Source organism: Monodelphis domestica, chromosome 4 (assembly GCF_027887165.1).
Source record: "Monodelphis domestica isolate mMonDom1 chromosome 4, mMonDom1.pri, whole genome shotgun sequence".
NCBI lineage: Eukaryota > Metazoa > Chordata > Mammalia > Didelphimorphia > Didelphidae > Monodelphis > Monodelphis domestica.
The window spans coordinates 374049565-374065860 of NC_077230.1; the positions used below are offsets into that span (position 1 = coordinate 374049565).

The 16296-nt window shown below is 41.8% G+C and overlaps 1 protein-coding gene across 8 annotated transcripts in view; it reads right to left on the reverse strand.

Annotated features, from left to right (window-relative positions):
* Window positions 1-16296, reverse strand: part of ZCCHC17 (zinc finger CCHC-type containing 17) — a 62387-nt gene that overhangs the window by 21777 nt on the left and 24314 nt on the right. For all 8 annotated transcript variants that reach the window (XR_008911501.1, XM_056795355.1, XM_007492977.3 and 5 more), the window contains 3 exons: window positions 14261-14352; window positions 10481-10581; window positions 6645-6805 (listed from right to left, as the gene is read on the reverse strand). Coding sequence is in view for 7 of the 8 variants with exons in the window: in XM_056795355.1 (XP_056651333.1) it covers window positions 6645-6805; window positions 10481-10581; window positions 14261-14352 (354 nt within the window). In the remaining variant the exon portion in view is untranslated. The remainder of the gene's footprint in view (window positions 1-6644; window positions 6806-10480; window positions 10582-14260; window positions 14353-16296) is intronic.

A 16296-nucleotide genomic window follows, 5' to 3' on the forward strand; every position in this document is an offset into this window, starting at 1 on the left:
TTGTGCTCAGCCTTCTTCTCTATACCCATACATGAGAACTCGAGGCATATTTTTGCTTTCACCTGGAATGGCATACAATATTCCTGGAGTCGTCTGCCCCAGGGTTATGTAGAAAGTCCGACCTTATTTGCACAAATTTTGGGACAAGATACAGATAATATAAAATTTAAAAACAGCAAATTAATAAAATATGTAGATGACCTACTCTTGGCCTCCGTGGATGCAGAAACATGTCAGGAAGATAGTAAACACCTTCTTTTGGAATTGCACAAAAGAGGTCATAAGATCTCAAAGGATAAAGTTCAGTGGTGTCTCCCCAAAGTAGAATATTTGGGGTTCATTCTGACAGCTGGTGCCCGCTCTATTTCTCCCAAGCGAATTGAGAATATTCAAAAATTGAGTGCTCCTACTACTAAAAAACAGTTAAGAGCAATTCTGGGAGCAACAGGGTTTTGCAGACAATGGATTCCTTGCTATGGGGAAATTACTAAACCTCTTATAGCACTAACAAGGGATGCAGTCCCTGAACCCCTCAAATTAGAGCCTGAACACATGTCAGCTCTATCAGAGCTAAAAAAGGCTATCTTATCTGCCCCTGCTCTAGGCATCCCAAATTACAACAAGCCATTTACTTTGTATGTACATGAGCGAAGAGGAGTAGCCTCAGGCGTTTTAACTCAGACTTTGGGGCCTTCTCAGCGTCCAGTTGCTTATTATTCAGCCCAGCTGGACCCAATAGCTTCAGGAGCACCACCATGCCTTAGAGGAGTGGCTGCTACTGCTTTACTAGTGACAAAAACCGTTGATCTAGTATTAGGATGCCCATTGACAATTATGTGTCCACATGAGGTAGAAGCATTATTGCTAAGACAGAGAACACAGGCATTTTCTGATCAGTGAATTACAAGGTATGAAATAACCTTGCTAAATAATGAAAATATTACTTTGAAACGCTGTTCAACGCTTAATCCTGCCACCTTGCTTCCAGACTTACCAACTTCAGGAGAACCATTACACAGTTGTGAAACACTAGTGTCCATGGCAGAAAAGCCTCGAGATGATCTCTTGGACACTCCCTTAAAGAACTCAGACCTGATCTTATTTACTGATGGTTCTTCTTTCATGAGGGATGGCATACGCTATAGTGGAGCTGCCGTAGTCTCAGAATTTGCCACTGAGTGGTCAGCCTCATTACCTTCTAACATTAGCGCTCAAGGAGCAGAGCTCATAGCTCTGAAACATGCCTGTATAATTGCCAAAGGAAAAAAGGCAACAATTTATACGGATTCTAGATATGCTTTTGGCATTTGTCACTCAGTCGGGATGCTATGGCTCCAGAGAGGATTTTTAACCTCAGCTGGAAAATCCATAGCTAATGCTGAAATTATTAATGAAGTCCTTTCTGCTCTTCAGCTGCCTGAAGCCCTAGCTGTAGTTCATTGCTCAGCCCATACAGGTGGCACCGACCCTGTCTCTAGGGGAAATGACCGAGCAGATGCTGCTGCAAAGCTAGCAGCCATAGAAGGGCCTGAATTACTTTTAACATTAACAACTACTGATGACTCAAATTTATCACTTTCCTATGATGAGAAGGAAGTGGAAAAATGGAAACAGAAATTCAAAGCAAAACAGATCAATGGAGTCTGGGTGTCATCTGAAGGAAAACCCCTGCTCCCTAGAAGTTTCTATCACCAAATTTGCCAATCTGTTCATAATAATGGCCACTTTGGTACCCAGGGCATCGTGGACTCTGTTAAGAGAGTATGGATAGCCCCTGGTATAACTACCATAGCCTCTAAAGTGTGTTCAGCCTGCTCTACCTGCCAGGCATATAACCAACATGCCTTTCGTGGCAAAGCCTTTGGTGGGCGTCCTCTGGCTTACACACCTTTTGAGCACCTGCAGATAGATTTTATAACGATGCCAAAGGCTGGACAATATAAATTTTGTTTGGTCATAGTAGACCAACTGACCAGATGGCCGGAAGCATTTCCTACAGCCCAAGCCACAGCAGCTTTTGTTGCTAAGGTGCTTTTAAAAGAAATTATTCCTCGCTTTGGCCTACCAGCACGTATTGATTCCGATAGAGGGAGTCATTTTACTGATTCTGTTCTGAACCAGATATATTCTTGCTTGGGGATAACTCCAAAATTCCATGTTCCATATCATCCCCAGAGTTCAGGCCAAGTTGTGAGGATGAACAAAGAACTTAAAAGTATGATTGGAAAATTATGCACTGAGACCCATTTAAAATGGCCTGAAATTCTCCCTTTGGCCCTATTTTATCTTAGAAGTAGGCCTCTAGAGGAGACTTACATATTTCACCATTTGAGATGCTTTTTGGACATCCGCCTATACAGGCTAAGCCTTTCTCCCCGGCTTATACATCGCTATTAGGGGGAGATATTACTATTGCTTCCTATATACAGGAATTACAGCACAAACTGCGTGAGCTACATGAATCCGGAGCTGCAGTACAAGCTGGACCACTAGACTTCTCACTTCACGACCTGAACCCAGGAGACAACGTGTATATAAAGAACTTCCAGCGTACAGGAGCAACCCAGCCTTCCTGGGAAGGACCATTCCAAATATTGTTAACTACTCCAACATCTATAAAGGTTGGAGAAAAGGACTCTTGGATTCACTGTTCTCATGTAAAGAGAGCATCTTCTGTTGAGACTGATTGACTGTATACTATACATGCATTGGAGATAACTACCCATTGACAAGTGGAACTGTTTTATTCTGCTTTTGACACATTGAATTCCTAAATTTAATTTTTTTCTTTTTTCTCTTTTCCTTATTTTATTATTATTATTATTTTTACATTATTTTATTTTTTCCCTTTTTCTCATTTCTATGTACTTTAGGTACATATGATCAATATTAATTTTATTCTACAATATTAGTTTAAATATATATACTTGCTATTATTACTAATACGCACCCAAACAGCTTTAGACTATGGGAACCTGCCATTTATTGATAATTGTTGTGGGACTATGATTAATGTTTGTGTCTGACTCTAGGAATGAGATCAAACAAGGAGCATAGAGATAACCTGGATAATGCCAAAAGAGCTCACAGGTCTAAAAATCAAAAGACCAATCCAGGTAGGATTAATGCATTTCTAAGCCAATACTAAGGACTTGAACCTAGTGTGAGACTCGGGGTTGCGACACTTGACAGACGTTAAGATGTAGGCCTTCCCTGTATCCACACTCTTCGTGAAAATACCTACAGACAAGTACCTAAGGTTGGCTACCATCCTGGCTCCATCCATTCCTGAGAACGAAGGTAAAATCAGACGAGGGAATAACACTTCCCTAGATATAAAATAAGAAATCTGGTCCTCTTTTTTCTCTCCTATAGTATGGCAACTTCCTGTAGCCTTGGCTGCAAATGGGGAAGTAAATTATGCTACATTCTGTCCTACAGACTTGTGGGATTAGAAATTACTTAACTGGACCCTAATACAGGGGCCTGTAAAAATAAGAAAAATTTTTTTTTATTTTATTCTTGCTTTCTCAAATTTTATATACATAGATTTTTTTTTATTTTTGATACTGATTTTGAATTCTTCTCTAATATAAATATGCATATATAAAGGGTTTATATAATTTTTCCCTTAATTTTTTCCCTTTTTCTTCTTTTGATTTTGAATTTTGATTTTATTTTCATATTGCTTTGTTTTTCTTTTGAATTAACTCACACACCCCCACAACTGAAACTTGAATCCTCAGCTGGACTCAGTGTTTTTTCAACACTTTCTTCAGGGGGGATTGTATCTCATCAAATCCACGATTTAAATTTTGTTCGAGATAAATCTTCAGAGAAGAAGCTTGCTAACTAACTGAATCCAGAGAATGAACTGTTTGCAGAAAGATATCTAAACCTTTTCACTACAGGAAGATCCAGAATGAACCTTGGGGTGTGGTTGATTGAACATTTTTTGAATGTACACTCTTATGCCAAAGGGGACTGCCCCCTAATTGGTTTTTGTCAATGCACCCAGCAAAACATTGGTTTGCTGTCTTTCTCTCTCCTCTGTTTCCCCATATTTACAACTATTATAATTTTCCTCTTAGTGAAAAAAAAAATTTTGTATACACTTATAGTTAGAAATTTTTGAGGTGCAGTATGCTTATGTTTAGTGATCAATTGGGGAGACTAGTCTCCCAATCATCATCAGGGGGGATTGTGAATTTTAAAAGTCTCCATCTTGGCCTAGCACCCAAAAATTGTGCACACCCACACTACACGGGCATGTGCTAGTCAATGACAAATCAGAAATAACTAACTGTCCACCTGGGCTGTCCTAAGCCAAGCTAGAGCCAACCATTGGCATTTGTGAGACACAGGAAGTGAGGTAGGGAACAGCCTCTGGAATTCGCTCACTTCCTGTGGAGAGAGCGAGACGGGAGTTGGTGTTAGGAGCTTGGAGGGAGAGGACGCCCGCAGACAGCTTTCCTTCAGATCGGTCACGTGAGTTAAGGACTGATTCTTTCCACCTGGGCCTTTGGGCCTAAAACTCCCTCTGCCTTGGTCAGAGGTTGAGTAGCCCCTTTCCCTTTTCTCTTCTCTCCTTCTCTCCCTATCCTTTTCCCTACTCCCAGTGTGATTAAACCTCCATAAACTTCATTCTGACTTGAGTGTTTCATTTTAGGAATTTCATAAGTAAATTCCTTGGCGGCCATTGTTCAATATTAAAAAAATCCTGTAGCCACACTTTAACCATTACAATATTATAACCTCTCCCAAAAGCCCTAAATTTCTACCATTACATTGACAAACCACAAAAGCAATGGTAGAATTTAAAGTGAATGTGGAATCTAAGGAGTTCTGTACCAATTTTAGCTCTACTACTTGCTACCAGTATAACCATGAGCAAGTCACTAGTATTTTTGTGCTTTGATTTCCTTACTTGTAAAAGAAGGCTGGACTAGATGTTCTCTAAGGTACTTTTGAGCCCTAGATCTATGATCCTATGATCTCTAGTTAAGGGCCTATCTCTTCTTATTCCAATTACTAGGAAAAGCTTCCTAACTGATCTCCTTGCTTCCAGGATCTCTTCTCTGTAAGACATCCTCCACACAGTTGTGAGAATTGGGTCTGACCATGTCACTCCCTGCCCAAGAAATTCCAGAGGCTCCCTTTTGCTTCTAGAACAGAACCAAACCCATCTGTTACTCTTTTTAAAGCCCTTCTAGACTCTGACCTGCTAAGCTGTCATGCCTCTTTCTTGCCCTCAGTGTTCCAGTACCATGGGCCTTCTTGCTGATCCTGTTCCTGACATTCTCTCTCCTATTTCTACACTTTTGTATAGGCTGTCCCCTGGCTTGGGATTCTCTGCCTCTATATAATCTTGAATGACTTTAAGGCTCACTTTGAGTGCCACCTCCTAGGCAATCCCTTTTGGCTCCTGGGGTTCTCTTCCTCCTCCAATTCTTTACTCATGTCTGAAATGCTACATTCCTCAGAAGACTATATGCTCTCTGAGGGTAGGGCCTGGTTCTTGTTTTATCTTTTTATTCTTGTGTCTGGCATAATAGCTGACAAATAGAAGGTACCTGATATGTTTCTGATGACTTGAACTGAATTGTTGACAATAACCTACCTCTGAAAACTGAATCTTCCTTCTCCTCATATGCTGTTAGCAGTTCAGAGAATTGATCTGTTATATAACTGGGAGATTTCTATTTGAAGGTACTTTGCTAATTATGTGATAATGGGTTAAGAGATGATGATAATGTATGATAAGTATGATCAAGCTCCTAATAGCTTCCCTACAAAGATACAGACCATTTTCCCAAAACTCCTATACCTCCCATCCTACTGGCAGGAATAAAGACTATAAAAAACGAGGGAAGTGTTTACCTGTTCTTACTACGAAACAGCAGTGGGGACCAGAAGTCTTAGAGAAGGCAGTCATCTGGGGCTGTATCCTCACTGACAAGTGGCTAATGCCATGTGAGATGGTGATCCTGCCTCTGTCCTACAGGGAGTCCTTACTTTGAGTCTCCAGAGCCAGCCCATGAAGCTGTAGCAAAGTACTATGGGCAATGCCCAGCTGTTAGGAGGTTAGTTTCCAAAAGGGTGGAAACTATTGAGAAAAGAACTGGGAGGGAAGTTGGATATTATCTAAATCTAATCTCTTAATTTTATAGAAGTAGAAATCAGGACCCAACTTGTCCTTGATCACCCAACTCATCAATGACAGAGAAAGCCACAACTTGCATCTTCTGATTTCTGGATCCTTTCATTGCTTTTATGAAGCTTGTGAATTATGAAGCAAATGAACTATTATTTAAAAAAATTTTTTTAAATCCTTACCTTCTGTCTTAGAGTAGATCCTAAGTATAGATTTTTAAGGCAGAAGAGCTGTAAGGGCTAGGCAATGGGATTAGGTGACTTTCTTGGGGGATCACACAGCTAGGAAGTATCCACCTACCTGCCCGATATTATTATTATTTTTAAATACACTTCAGTAGGACAACCTCTACTTTTCTATTATATAAATGAGAAGACCCTTTACTGCAGCTCTATTTTCTCTGTGTTATAAGGGAAAGGCCTTCTGCTGGGCTTGAATGCATCCTGACCAGCCTGTCATTAGATGATGGTGGGAGGAAGTCAGCACTCACTTTCTTTCTCTTCCGGGAAGATTTTTCTGTGTGTACAGACTTCTCTTCTCCCTTGACCTCTGCTTTTGCTGCTGCTTCTTCCTCTTCCTCTTCCTCTTCCTCAGGTATTAGACTGTATTTGGTTCCCCCTGGTTGCATGAAACAGTCCTTGGCAAAATGACCTATGGGAAAGATGGAAATGGTAGAAAATGAAGCTGGCCCTTCCCTCCCTACCTCTGGTTGTCAGATGGGCCTTTCCTGGGAGCCCTAGGGAAGGACAGAACCACAAGAGAAAGTCAGAAGAATTGGTCTGCTTGATGGACTGGGTTCCTATACTTGCTTTCTTTCTTTTTTTATAAACCCTAACCTTCTGTCTTAGAATTGATACTGAGTATGGGTTCCAAGGCAGAAGAGTACTAAGGGCTAGGCATTGGGGGTTAAGTGACTTGCTCAGTCACCCAGCCAGGAAATGTCTAAGGCCAGATTTAAATACAGGACCCCCTACCACTAGGTTTGGCTCTCTATCCACTGAACCACCACCTAGCTGCTCCTCCTACACTTCTTGTAATTCTCAAAGCTTGAGCAAACTAGGCAGGGAGGTTGAGCTGCTATGATTTTAGAAAAGACAAAAGCCATTAGGATAGAGGTATCTCCAACCTCCTTTAGCACTGGGGCTTATTAATTTTTAAAGCAATCTTTTGGATCTTACTCATGGCAATGAAAGGTACTGTGAGATGCCTCTGCAGAGAAAGCTTGGGCAGGGAGGGCTCCCTCAGAGGCTGGATCATGACCATGTTTAAGCCACCAGGTTAGAGGAATATCTCAGCATTATCACTGGGGGACCAAAAGGGTGTCTCCTCTATGGTTGAGTCCAATTCTACTTCCCACTATTCTACCTTGAATGCCTATTTTGCCTCTTGTCCTAAGTCTATAGATGCTAACACTGATAGGTGATAGCTACCGTGTCCTATATCTCCTAGAATAGCCATGTGCACCAAATGAAAGGGTTTCTGCATGCCCTCCACCACTCCCCTGGGAGTTACATTAGGCAAGCCCCAAAGTCACATATAAACCATTCAGAGCAAGTCACCCTTATCACCTGAGACAATAGGGGCAGTCACGGTGTAATGAACAGGGTTAGTAGATCCCCAAAGTTTAGGAACAGATTTTAGGGGGTCTGTGAAACTGTATGGGAAGAAGTTTATGTCTTTGTATTTGCCAACCTCTTAAATGAAATATAGCATTTCCTAATAATAAAATCTCCCTACCCTGCAACTCCAAACAAACAGAAAATGGAAATTCTTCTGAAAAGGGGGTACATAGGCTTTTCCAGACTCCCAAAGGGGTCCATGATATCCACCCCCCCTAAAAAATTAAGGGTCTCTGATATATAGAAATTAGACTCGGAGCTGGAGGACCTAGATCCAAGCTCCGACATGTGCTTGGTGTGTGAATTTGGGCATCTTTGAATCTCTAGGACTATGGGTTTTGTCATCTGCATGACAGGGAAAACAATACTTGGTCTACCTTCCTCACAAGATTGTTACAGGCTCAAATTAGACCACACACACAGACACACATAGACACAGACACACACACAGCTGTGATTTCATCACTATAGGGAACTGCCATTGAGAAGTCCCCTCTAGCAGTGGAGGCAGGCTTCTTAAGAGAGTTACCTGGGGCATTTAGAGGTAAGGGTAGCCAGGGTCCCAGTGACACTTTGTATCAAAGGTGGGGTTTGAACTTGGAGGCTAACTCACTGTGTCATTATTATTATGGCTCAGAATGAGGGGGAAGCTAGGTAGCACAGTAGCTAAGTGAGACAGGCCTGGAGATAGGAGGTCCTGGGGTCAAATCTGGCCTCATATACTTCCTAGCTGTGACCCTGGGCAAGTCACTTAACCCCCATTGCCTAGCCCTTACCGCTGTTCTTCTGCCCTGACACAGATACTTAGTATAAAAGACAGAAGGCAAAGGTTTAAAAGAAAAAAAAGAATGAGATCTCCTCCAATCTAATCCATCTTCATATTTCCTCTAAGGGGCCAAAGGATCTTCCTCCTCATGGGTCAGTTTCCCTTTCTTAGATCTGACATGGTATAAGCAGAGACTTTTGAACCTGTAATTTCAAGCTGGGACATAAATTTGTCACTAGTTATCCGAAAAGCCAAAGAGAGGAGAAGGAAAAAAAAAACTAGTATGGATGAATGTTTGAAGTAGAATGGAAGAAGAGGTAGCAAATTCAATTCACTATGAAGGTTAGAAATTGGCAGAAAATCTCCTAATAAAGCCAACATGGACTGTGAAGTACTGTCTCACAGTCATCAATCAGATTGTCTAATATGACAGAAAAGGAAAATGACAATGCTGGAGAAACTGTGGGAAAACAAGGAGATTTTTTAAACTGTGCATACTTTGACCCCACAGTGCTACTAGAAGGTCTGTATCCCAAAGAGATCAGACAAAAAGGAAAAGGACCTCTATGTACAAAAATGTTTATAGTAGCTCTTTTTGTAGTAGCAAAGAATTGGAAATTGAGGAGATGCCATCAACTGGGGTTGTAATTTATATAGATTATGATGAAATACTATTGCAATATAAGAACTGATGAGCAGGATGGTTTCAGAAAAACCTGGATAGACTTGCATGAACTGATGTACTGTGAGAAGAACCCAAAGAATCAGCAATACTGTATAATAATCAACTGTGACAGATGTACCTACTCTGATTGAGGCAATAGCCCAAGATAATTACAAAGGACTCATGATGAAAAATACTAATCCTTCCAGAGAGAGAAATGATGGAGTCTGAGTGTTGATTGGAGTCTAATTTTCTCACCTAATTTTTCTTTCCTTTTTTTGAAAGGGGGGGCAGGGGATTGATGGTCAGCATGCTTTTATGGAAATATGCTTGATATGACTTTGTATATATTGGTCCTATTGCTTGCCTTTTAGTGGTGTAGGAGGAGTTGGAGGCAGAGAGAGAATGAATTAAACATTTTAAAATGAATATTAAAAAAAATAAAGCAAACAAAGGAAGATGGGCTGAGAACAAAGCCCTTAAATATATATGAGTAAAACTAGATGGAACCTAGAAAATAAGTTAGATGGAAATCATGGCATTCTTGATGTAAGAGAAACTGTGTTCAGAGGCTGGTATTTCAGGAGTTTAAGAAAATAGAGAAGAATAAAGGGTTTTTTTCCTGGTTCCTGGAGAAGACTTATAAGCACAACTCTATTAAGGTCTCTTGGTTTCAAAAGTAGGACAATAATAGTCCTCTGGGAAACAAATAAGATCATTTATCACAATCTGATCCAGCAACGGTTTTTAATGCCACCACCACCTTCAAAAGGCAACAGATGACTCTGGAGGATGCCAGGGCTTATTCATCCTGGGAAGCACATGAGCAACCTGTCAGGAGGGGGAGCCAGTCAATCACCAATGATAGCAGTGAAGGTTTCCCAGCTCTTATTTCAGTATCCCGGGGCAAGAAGGAGAAAAGTATGTTATACTTTTACAAAGAAGGAAACTGAAGCTCAGAGGTGACACAGCGAAGACTCTGGCAGGCTGGAAGGAGTGACTGTGAAGGCCAGGGAGGGTGGGGTCTGTCCAGGGGCAGAGAAAGGGGGGAATGGGAGGACACATACATGTGTATACACACACACATACACACATACACACACACACAGATACAGAGGAGAGAGAGACAGAAGTTAGAGAAGAGATATGAGATACAGACAGAGAAGAAAAAGAAGAGGGAGAAGAAGAAAGACATAGAGAAACACAGAGAGACAGAGAGGGGGGAAGAAAGGGAGAGACAGAGAAAGAAAGAGAAAAGAGCGGTGGCCCTCCCCTACCTCTGCAGCCACACTTCTTGCAGGTTGTGTTCAGGACAGCCTCAAGAGTGATCTTCTGTCCTGTGTAATCCTTGAAGGTCCTCTTTCGCCTCTCTTCCTGGCTGAAATGAAGCAGGATGAACATTTATTACAGGTCTCCCAAGAGACTGAGGTGAAAACAGCTTTTGTGGATTTTATGTTCCCTTTGCTACTGGTTTAAACAGTAAAAGATGGAGGCAATACAACTCAATCCACCAAGACCTAAAAGGTCAGCACATCTCAAACAGAATGGCATACCAAAATAAAAGATAGTAGGGAATGGGTCAGAGGGAGGCCTTGTGGGAGGTGCAGATGATGCATTTCTGATAGAAAAGCTTCTTTTCTCACTTCCCAGAGACAGAATGACATTGGTACCAGTGGCCTTATCTGACCTCTCCTTTACTATGAGCAGTGATCTCATATGGGATTTTTAAGCCACTGAGGCCTCTGAACACCTTCAGATCCAATGCTTTTTACCATAGCAAGTGTACACCTCAAAGAAATGTAGGTAAAAATCAGAAAACTACTTCTTTCGTGGGTCTCAGTCAAGTGTTTGGAGAACAAAGTTTTTTGTTGTTTGCTTGTTTTTTGTTTTTTAGTAAAGAAACCTGAAGCTTTAAAGAACAATGAAAAAAGATTCTGGCAAGGCCTATCTTAACTGTACCCATAACCCTTCTGCTCAGCATTGTTTTAGACCACTCAGATTCCTGTCCTTTGCCCTAGGAGATGGACTGATATAGGAATGACGTCAGATATCTGACATGGGCCCAAAGGAATCATTCTCTCAAAGTAAAAGTTAAAGGCTGGTTCACTCTCTGAACAGGATCTTGAGGATGAATCTCAATTTCTAGGTCTGTATTTGGATAACTCATTTTACATTTCCCCAGGCCTCTTTGTCAACTAATCAGTCATTCAACAAACATTTATGGGACACCTACTACACACAATACAAAGAATGAATACAAAGAATGAAACAAATCCTGGCTTACCCAAATTTCACCAGAACCATGTGCAAATCCTGGGCCAAAAAATGTCCATAAAACCAAATCCAAGACTACATTACAAGCCAAATCACCCCCCCCCCCCATAATACTCAATTCAATCAAGCAAATATGTCATCTCCTCTTCCCTAGACAAATCACACAACTTGCCATTTTCCAAAGAGACCAGCTGATTTCCTTCCTCCATGTCTGTCATACTGTTCCCACTAGGCATGTAGTCTTCTTGTTTTATGTGTTCAAATCCCCAAATCTTCCAAAATCCAACTAATAGTCTGTCCTCCATGACTGCCTTAGCAAGATGTTTGTTATAAGTTACTTTTTTTCTTTTAACTCTATCTTCTGGCTTCTAAGACAGAAGAGAAATGATACGAAGTACCAATTCTAAGACAGAATAGCAATAATACTAAGTATCAATTCTAAGACAGAAGAGGCAATTGGGGTTAAGTGACTTGCCCAGGGTCACAGAGCTAGAGAGTATATGAGGACGATTTGAACCCAGGTTCCTCCCATCCCCACTCCAGGCTTGGCACTCTCTCCCTTGTGCTATTTAGCTGGCTAATAAGCCCCCTTTTCTTTAATATACTTTTCTTAGAGCACTAGATCATAAATTCCAAGAGCAGAAACTACATGTTTTCATCCCCATGCAGAGGGTCTTAGATAAGCTCCCGGCATGCTTGTTGAAATAATCAATACATGACTGGAGAAATAAAAATCCCTAATGAACATCTGTCTTGGGCCCAGAACTTCTTAAGATACTAAAGCAAGTACATAAAAATCAGCAGAGAAGTGTCCTTGGGGAACACAAGTGGAAGTCCTGGTTAACAGGGGAAACATAATAACTAACAGTTGGAGCTCCTTTAAGAAGTAGCTTCCCCAGCAGGCTTGGTAAGAGACTTGCTGCTGGGCCTGCAGCTGTCTGTAGCAGGATGCACCAGAGACAAGCCATTGCTCGAACCCTGAGCCCACTCCAATTTCCCGTCATTAGGCCAGAAAATAGAGGTGGTTCCCTTTTGTCTTCTCTGGTTTGTTCTTGTAAGGGCATCCAAGGTAGACTGCACTGCTTCATGGGACTGCCTCCACTATAGCTCAAGAAAGGAAAGATAATTTATGGGAATGCAGTTAGCCAGTAACTGAGGAGTAAATCGAATCCCCAGAGCCCTGGTCTATAATGGGTTTCTACTCTAACTTGCATGTAATCTGACAATACCCAGTACTACCAAAAAGCCCAGAAGTAGGAAAATCATCAGGAGGCACATGAAAACCACCATGTAAATCCTCTAAACACAAAGCAATTTAGCCAAAGTGTTATCACAGTAACTAGGGCAACTAAATGGCTCCCCTGAGGTAGGAAGGAATGGGTAGGCCCACTCAGCAAAGGAGCAGGAACAGCCCTGCCTATGTATGGGATGGCATTTGACTAAGGTATTTAATGGGAGAGGAGAGAATGACTCCAGTTGCCAATGTATTCAGCATCCCAGGATTCAGAACTGGAAGGCCTTCTGGAGATCATCTTGTCTAACTACTTTATTTTATACACAAAGGAACTGAGGCCCAAAGAGGGAAAATAATTAAGCTCAGATGACACAGGGAGTACATAAGAGAGCAGGGATTGGAATCCATGTCCTCTGCCCCCAAATCAGTAGAAAAAGTAGACTGCTTCACAACTGGCCAGAAAGCCCTGTGGCTTCAGAGCATCTTCAAACCAGATGCAGGGAAGACCCAGGTAAGGCTCTGGTGCAAGTGGGAAGAGTCTGGGTGAGTTTGGGCCATTATATTCATTGGGCTAACAGCAGGGGAGAGGCCAGGTATTCTGAGTTGGAGAATCCCTGGCCTCCCTGAACAGGTTTGTAGCTTAATCAGGTAGCAATGACACAGGAAGCAGACTTTGAATTAAGAGTCTGTTCTGAGACTTCTCTCACCCTCTAGGCCAAGTGTTCTCTGCTTGGAGTCCAAGCATAGTTTTCAATGTGGCTGTAACCTGGGATGGGAAAAAGTGGTGTTTTTATTTTAAAATAATTGGTTCCCTGTGCAATTCTGTTTGTTTCATTTCATGAACGTAAAAACATTCTGAGAAGGGGTCTACAGACTTTATCAGACTGCCCAAGGGGTCTCAGCTCCAAAAAATGTTAGGGACCCCTGCTCCAGCAGGATGTCCAGGGGAGCCCTGAAATGAACATTAAGAAGTTAACTACCTAAGTAGCCCGAATGCAAGACCCAAAGGACAGAAGGCAATATCCTTATAACAGAATTCTTTTCTATTTGGGTGAAAAAATATTGTTTCACTCCCTAGACTAAGGTCAGAGAGTCTGAATGACTAAAGTGCTGTATTTGGCTGCAGTGTCTGATATATATATATACATGGGTCTCGATTCTCTTCCTGGTAGTATTTTTTTAAATATACATTTATTTTAAAACCCTTACTTTCCATCTTTGAACAAGGGGCTAAATGACTTGCCTATGGTCACACAGCTAGGAAGGATGTGTCCGAGGCCAGATTTGAACTTTTATTTTCAGGCTTGGCTGTCTATTCACTGAGCCACCTAGACCTCCCCTCCCTCCCCCTTCCCCAACAATTTTAAGACTATCAGGACCTCAAATCAGTCACAGACACAGTTAAGTGTTCCTGGGCTAGAGTCACAGAGCAGGATCATAAAGACAAATATTTGTCAACCACCTGATTTAAAAGACAGGAAAAAGTAGGGCTCCACGAGGTCATTTTGGAGGTTAGATTTTTTTTAAGCCAATAAACTATTTAACTTACTCGGTAACAATGTTGTTGGGGTCAAGGTCTTTCCCAGTCCCTTGGTTGACAACTTTCATGGAAAGGGACAGCTTAACCTTGTCATTTTTCATCTGTGGAAAGCAAAAGCAGAGTCATCAAAACGAGCTCAGTCACATCCAAGAGATTTACTAGTGATGGTGAAAGACTGCAAATTGCCTGGCACAGAACACTCACCTAAATCATCAGCATCCAAAGCACCTGCCGAGGACCCATGCTGTGTAGGGCGATGCTGGCAGGGGGTGGAGGTTGGGGGAGGGGGGAAGGGTGGTATACAAAGAGGCTCAAGAAACCATCTCAGTTCTGCCTCCATTGAGTGGAGGAGACCACTAAGCAGCCTACCTTTTTTGTTGTTGGCTATTTGTTTTTCAGTTGTTTCTAACTATTCATGATCCCATTTGAGGTTTTCTTGGCAAAGATACCAGAGTGCGGAGGGCTGCTAGGTGGCTCAGTGGATAGAGAGCCAGGTCTGGGTTCAGTCTGGCCTCAGACACTTCCTAGATGTGTAAACCTGTCACTTAACCCAGATTGCCTAGCCCTTGCCGGTCTTCTGTCTTAGAATTGCTCCTAAGATAGAAGGTAAGGGTTTAGAAAAAATTTTACATTTATGTAAATTGTAAAAGATAAAAAGTGTAGATGGGGACACTAATTTTGTTACTGCTTCATTAAATATTACATGTATCTCTATTAATGTCTTTTTTTATTTTTATTTTTTAAAACCCTTACCTTCCATCTTGGAGTCAATACTGTGTATTGGCTCCAAGGCAGAAGAGTGGTAAGGGCTAGGCAATGGGGGTCAAGTGACTTGCCCAGGGTCCCACAGCTAGGAAGTGGCTGAGACCAGATTTGAACCTAGGACTTCCCGTCTCTAGGACTGGCTCTCAATCCACTGAGCTACCCCGCTGCCCCCTATTAATGTCTTTTAAAAACTATATAGAAGTTCACTGTTTCTTATACAACCTTCTTCTTGGTTTTGTCTTCTCTGTATCTTTGAATATTTGCTGATGACTAAGTTTACATAAAAAAATTAATTTTTAAGAAAAAGAGAATAGAACCAAAAACTCAGAGCTGCAAGGTACCCCAGAAGCCATCTAGACAAACCTCATTTTACAGGAAATGAAATTGAGCCTCAGCTCAGGGAGGTTTAGTGGTTTGCCTAAGGTCATGGCATAATAAGTATAAGAGGCAGGATTTGAAGCCAGGTCCTCAGACTTCTAAGCCAGTGTTCTTTCCTTTCCACTGTGCCTCTTAAGGAAGGAGTAAATACTTAGATATTCTTCTATAGAAAACTAAGCAGATTCTTTTCTATTGCTGGTGAAAATTTTAGCCTACAGGGGCTGGATGTCATCTGGTCAGGCCCATTGGGTGATGTTATCAGAGAACCTCAACTGGAATCCTGCCCTTACTATCTGCACTCTGCGTAACCCTTCAGCAACCTCTCTGGACCCAAGGTGATCAATCACGAAATGAGAGAGCTGGACCACATGGTCTTCTAAGGTCCCTTTTAACTCCAGAAGCAGGCTCCTGGGATCCTAGGATCTTGTCTGATATCAGCTTAGCTCAAGGGGACTTGATTCATTGTAAGTGCTCCACACTGGGCACTCTGCTTCCCACTGCTTTGTGATCCAATTGTTCCTTTGTGTATATGTCTATTTTCTTCAGCTAGTATATGAACTTGTCTTGAACTCTTCAGGCAACTGGCCCTTTAATGAAAGCCCTCCTTAGCTATCTGACCATTGCCTTACATCATCCAAATCTGGCCACAGCAGCTGTGAAATGGGCTGGCCTGGGAATATTTGGATATATGGCAAAAGCTGGGGGAGTGGTGGGGAGCTCACTCATTTATTTAAGGACAGATTAGCAATGCTTTCTATTGAGCTAATGGAATTCAGTATTTATTTGCAAAACTTTGATAGTTTTGCCTGGATAAAGGGGAAATGGCCCAAATTAGCCTAGAGAGCCAGTAAGTGAGCCTCCATGGTAAGGAAGTACACCCTCTTCCTTCTGTTGCAGAATGG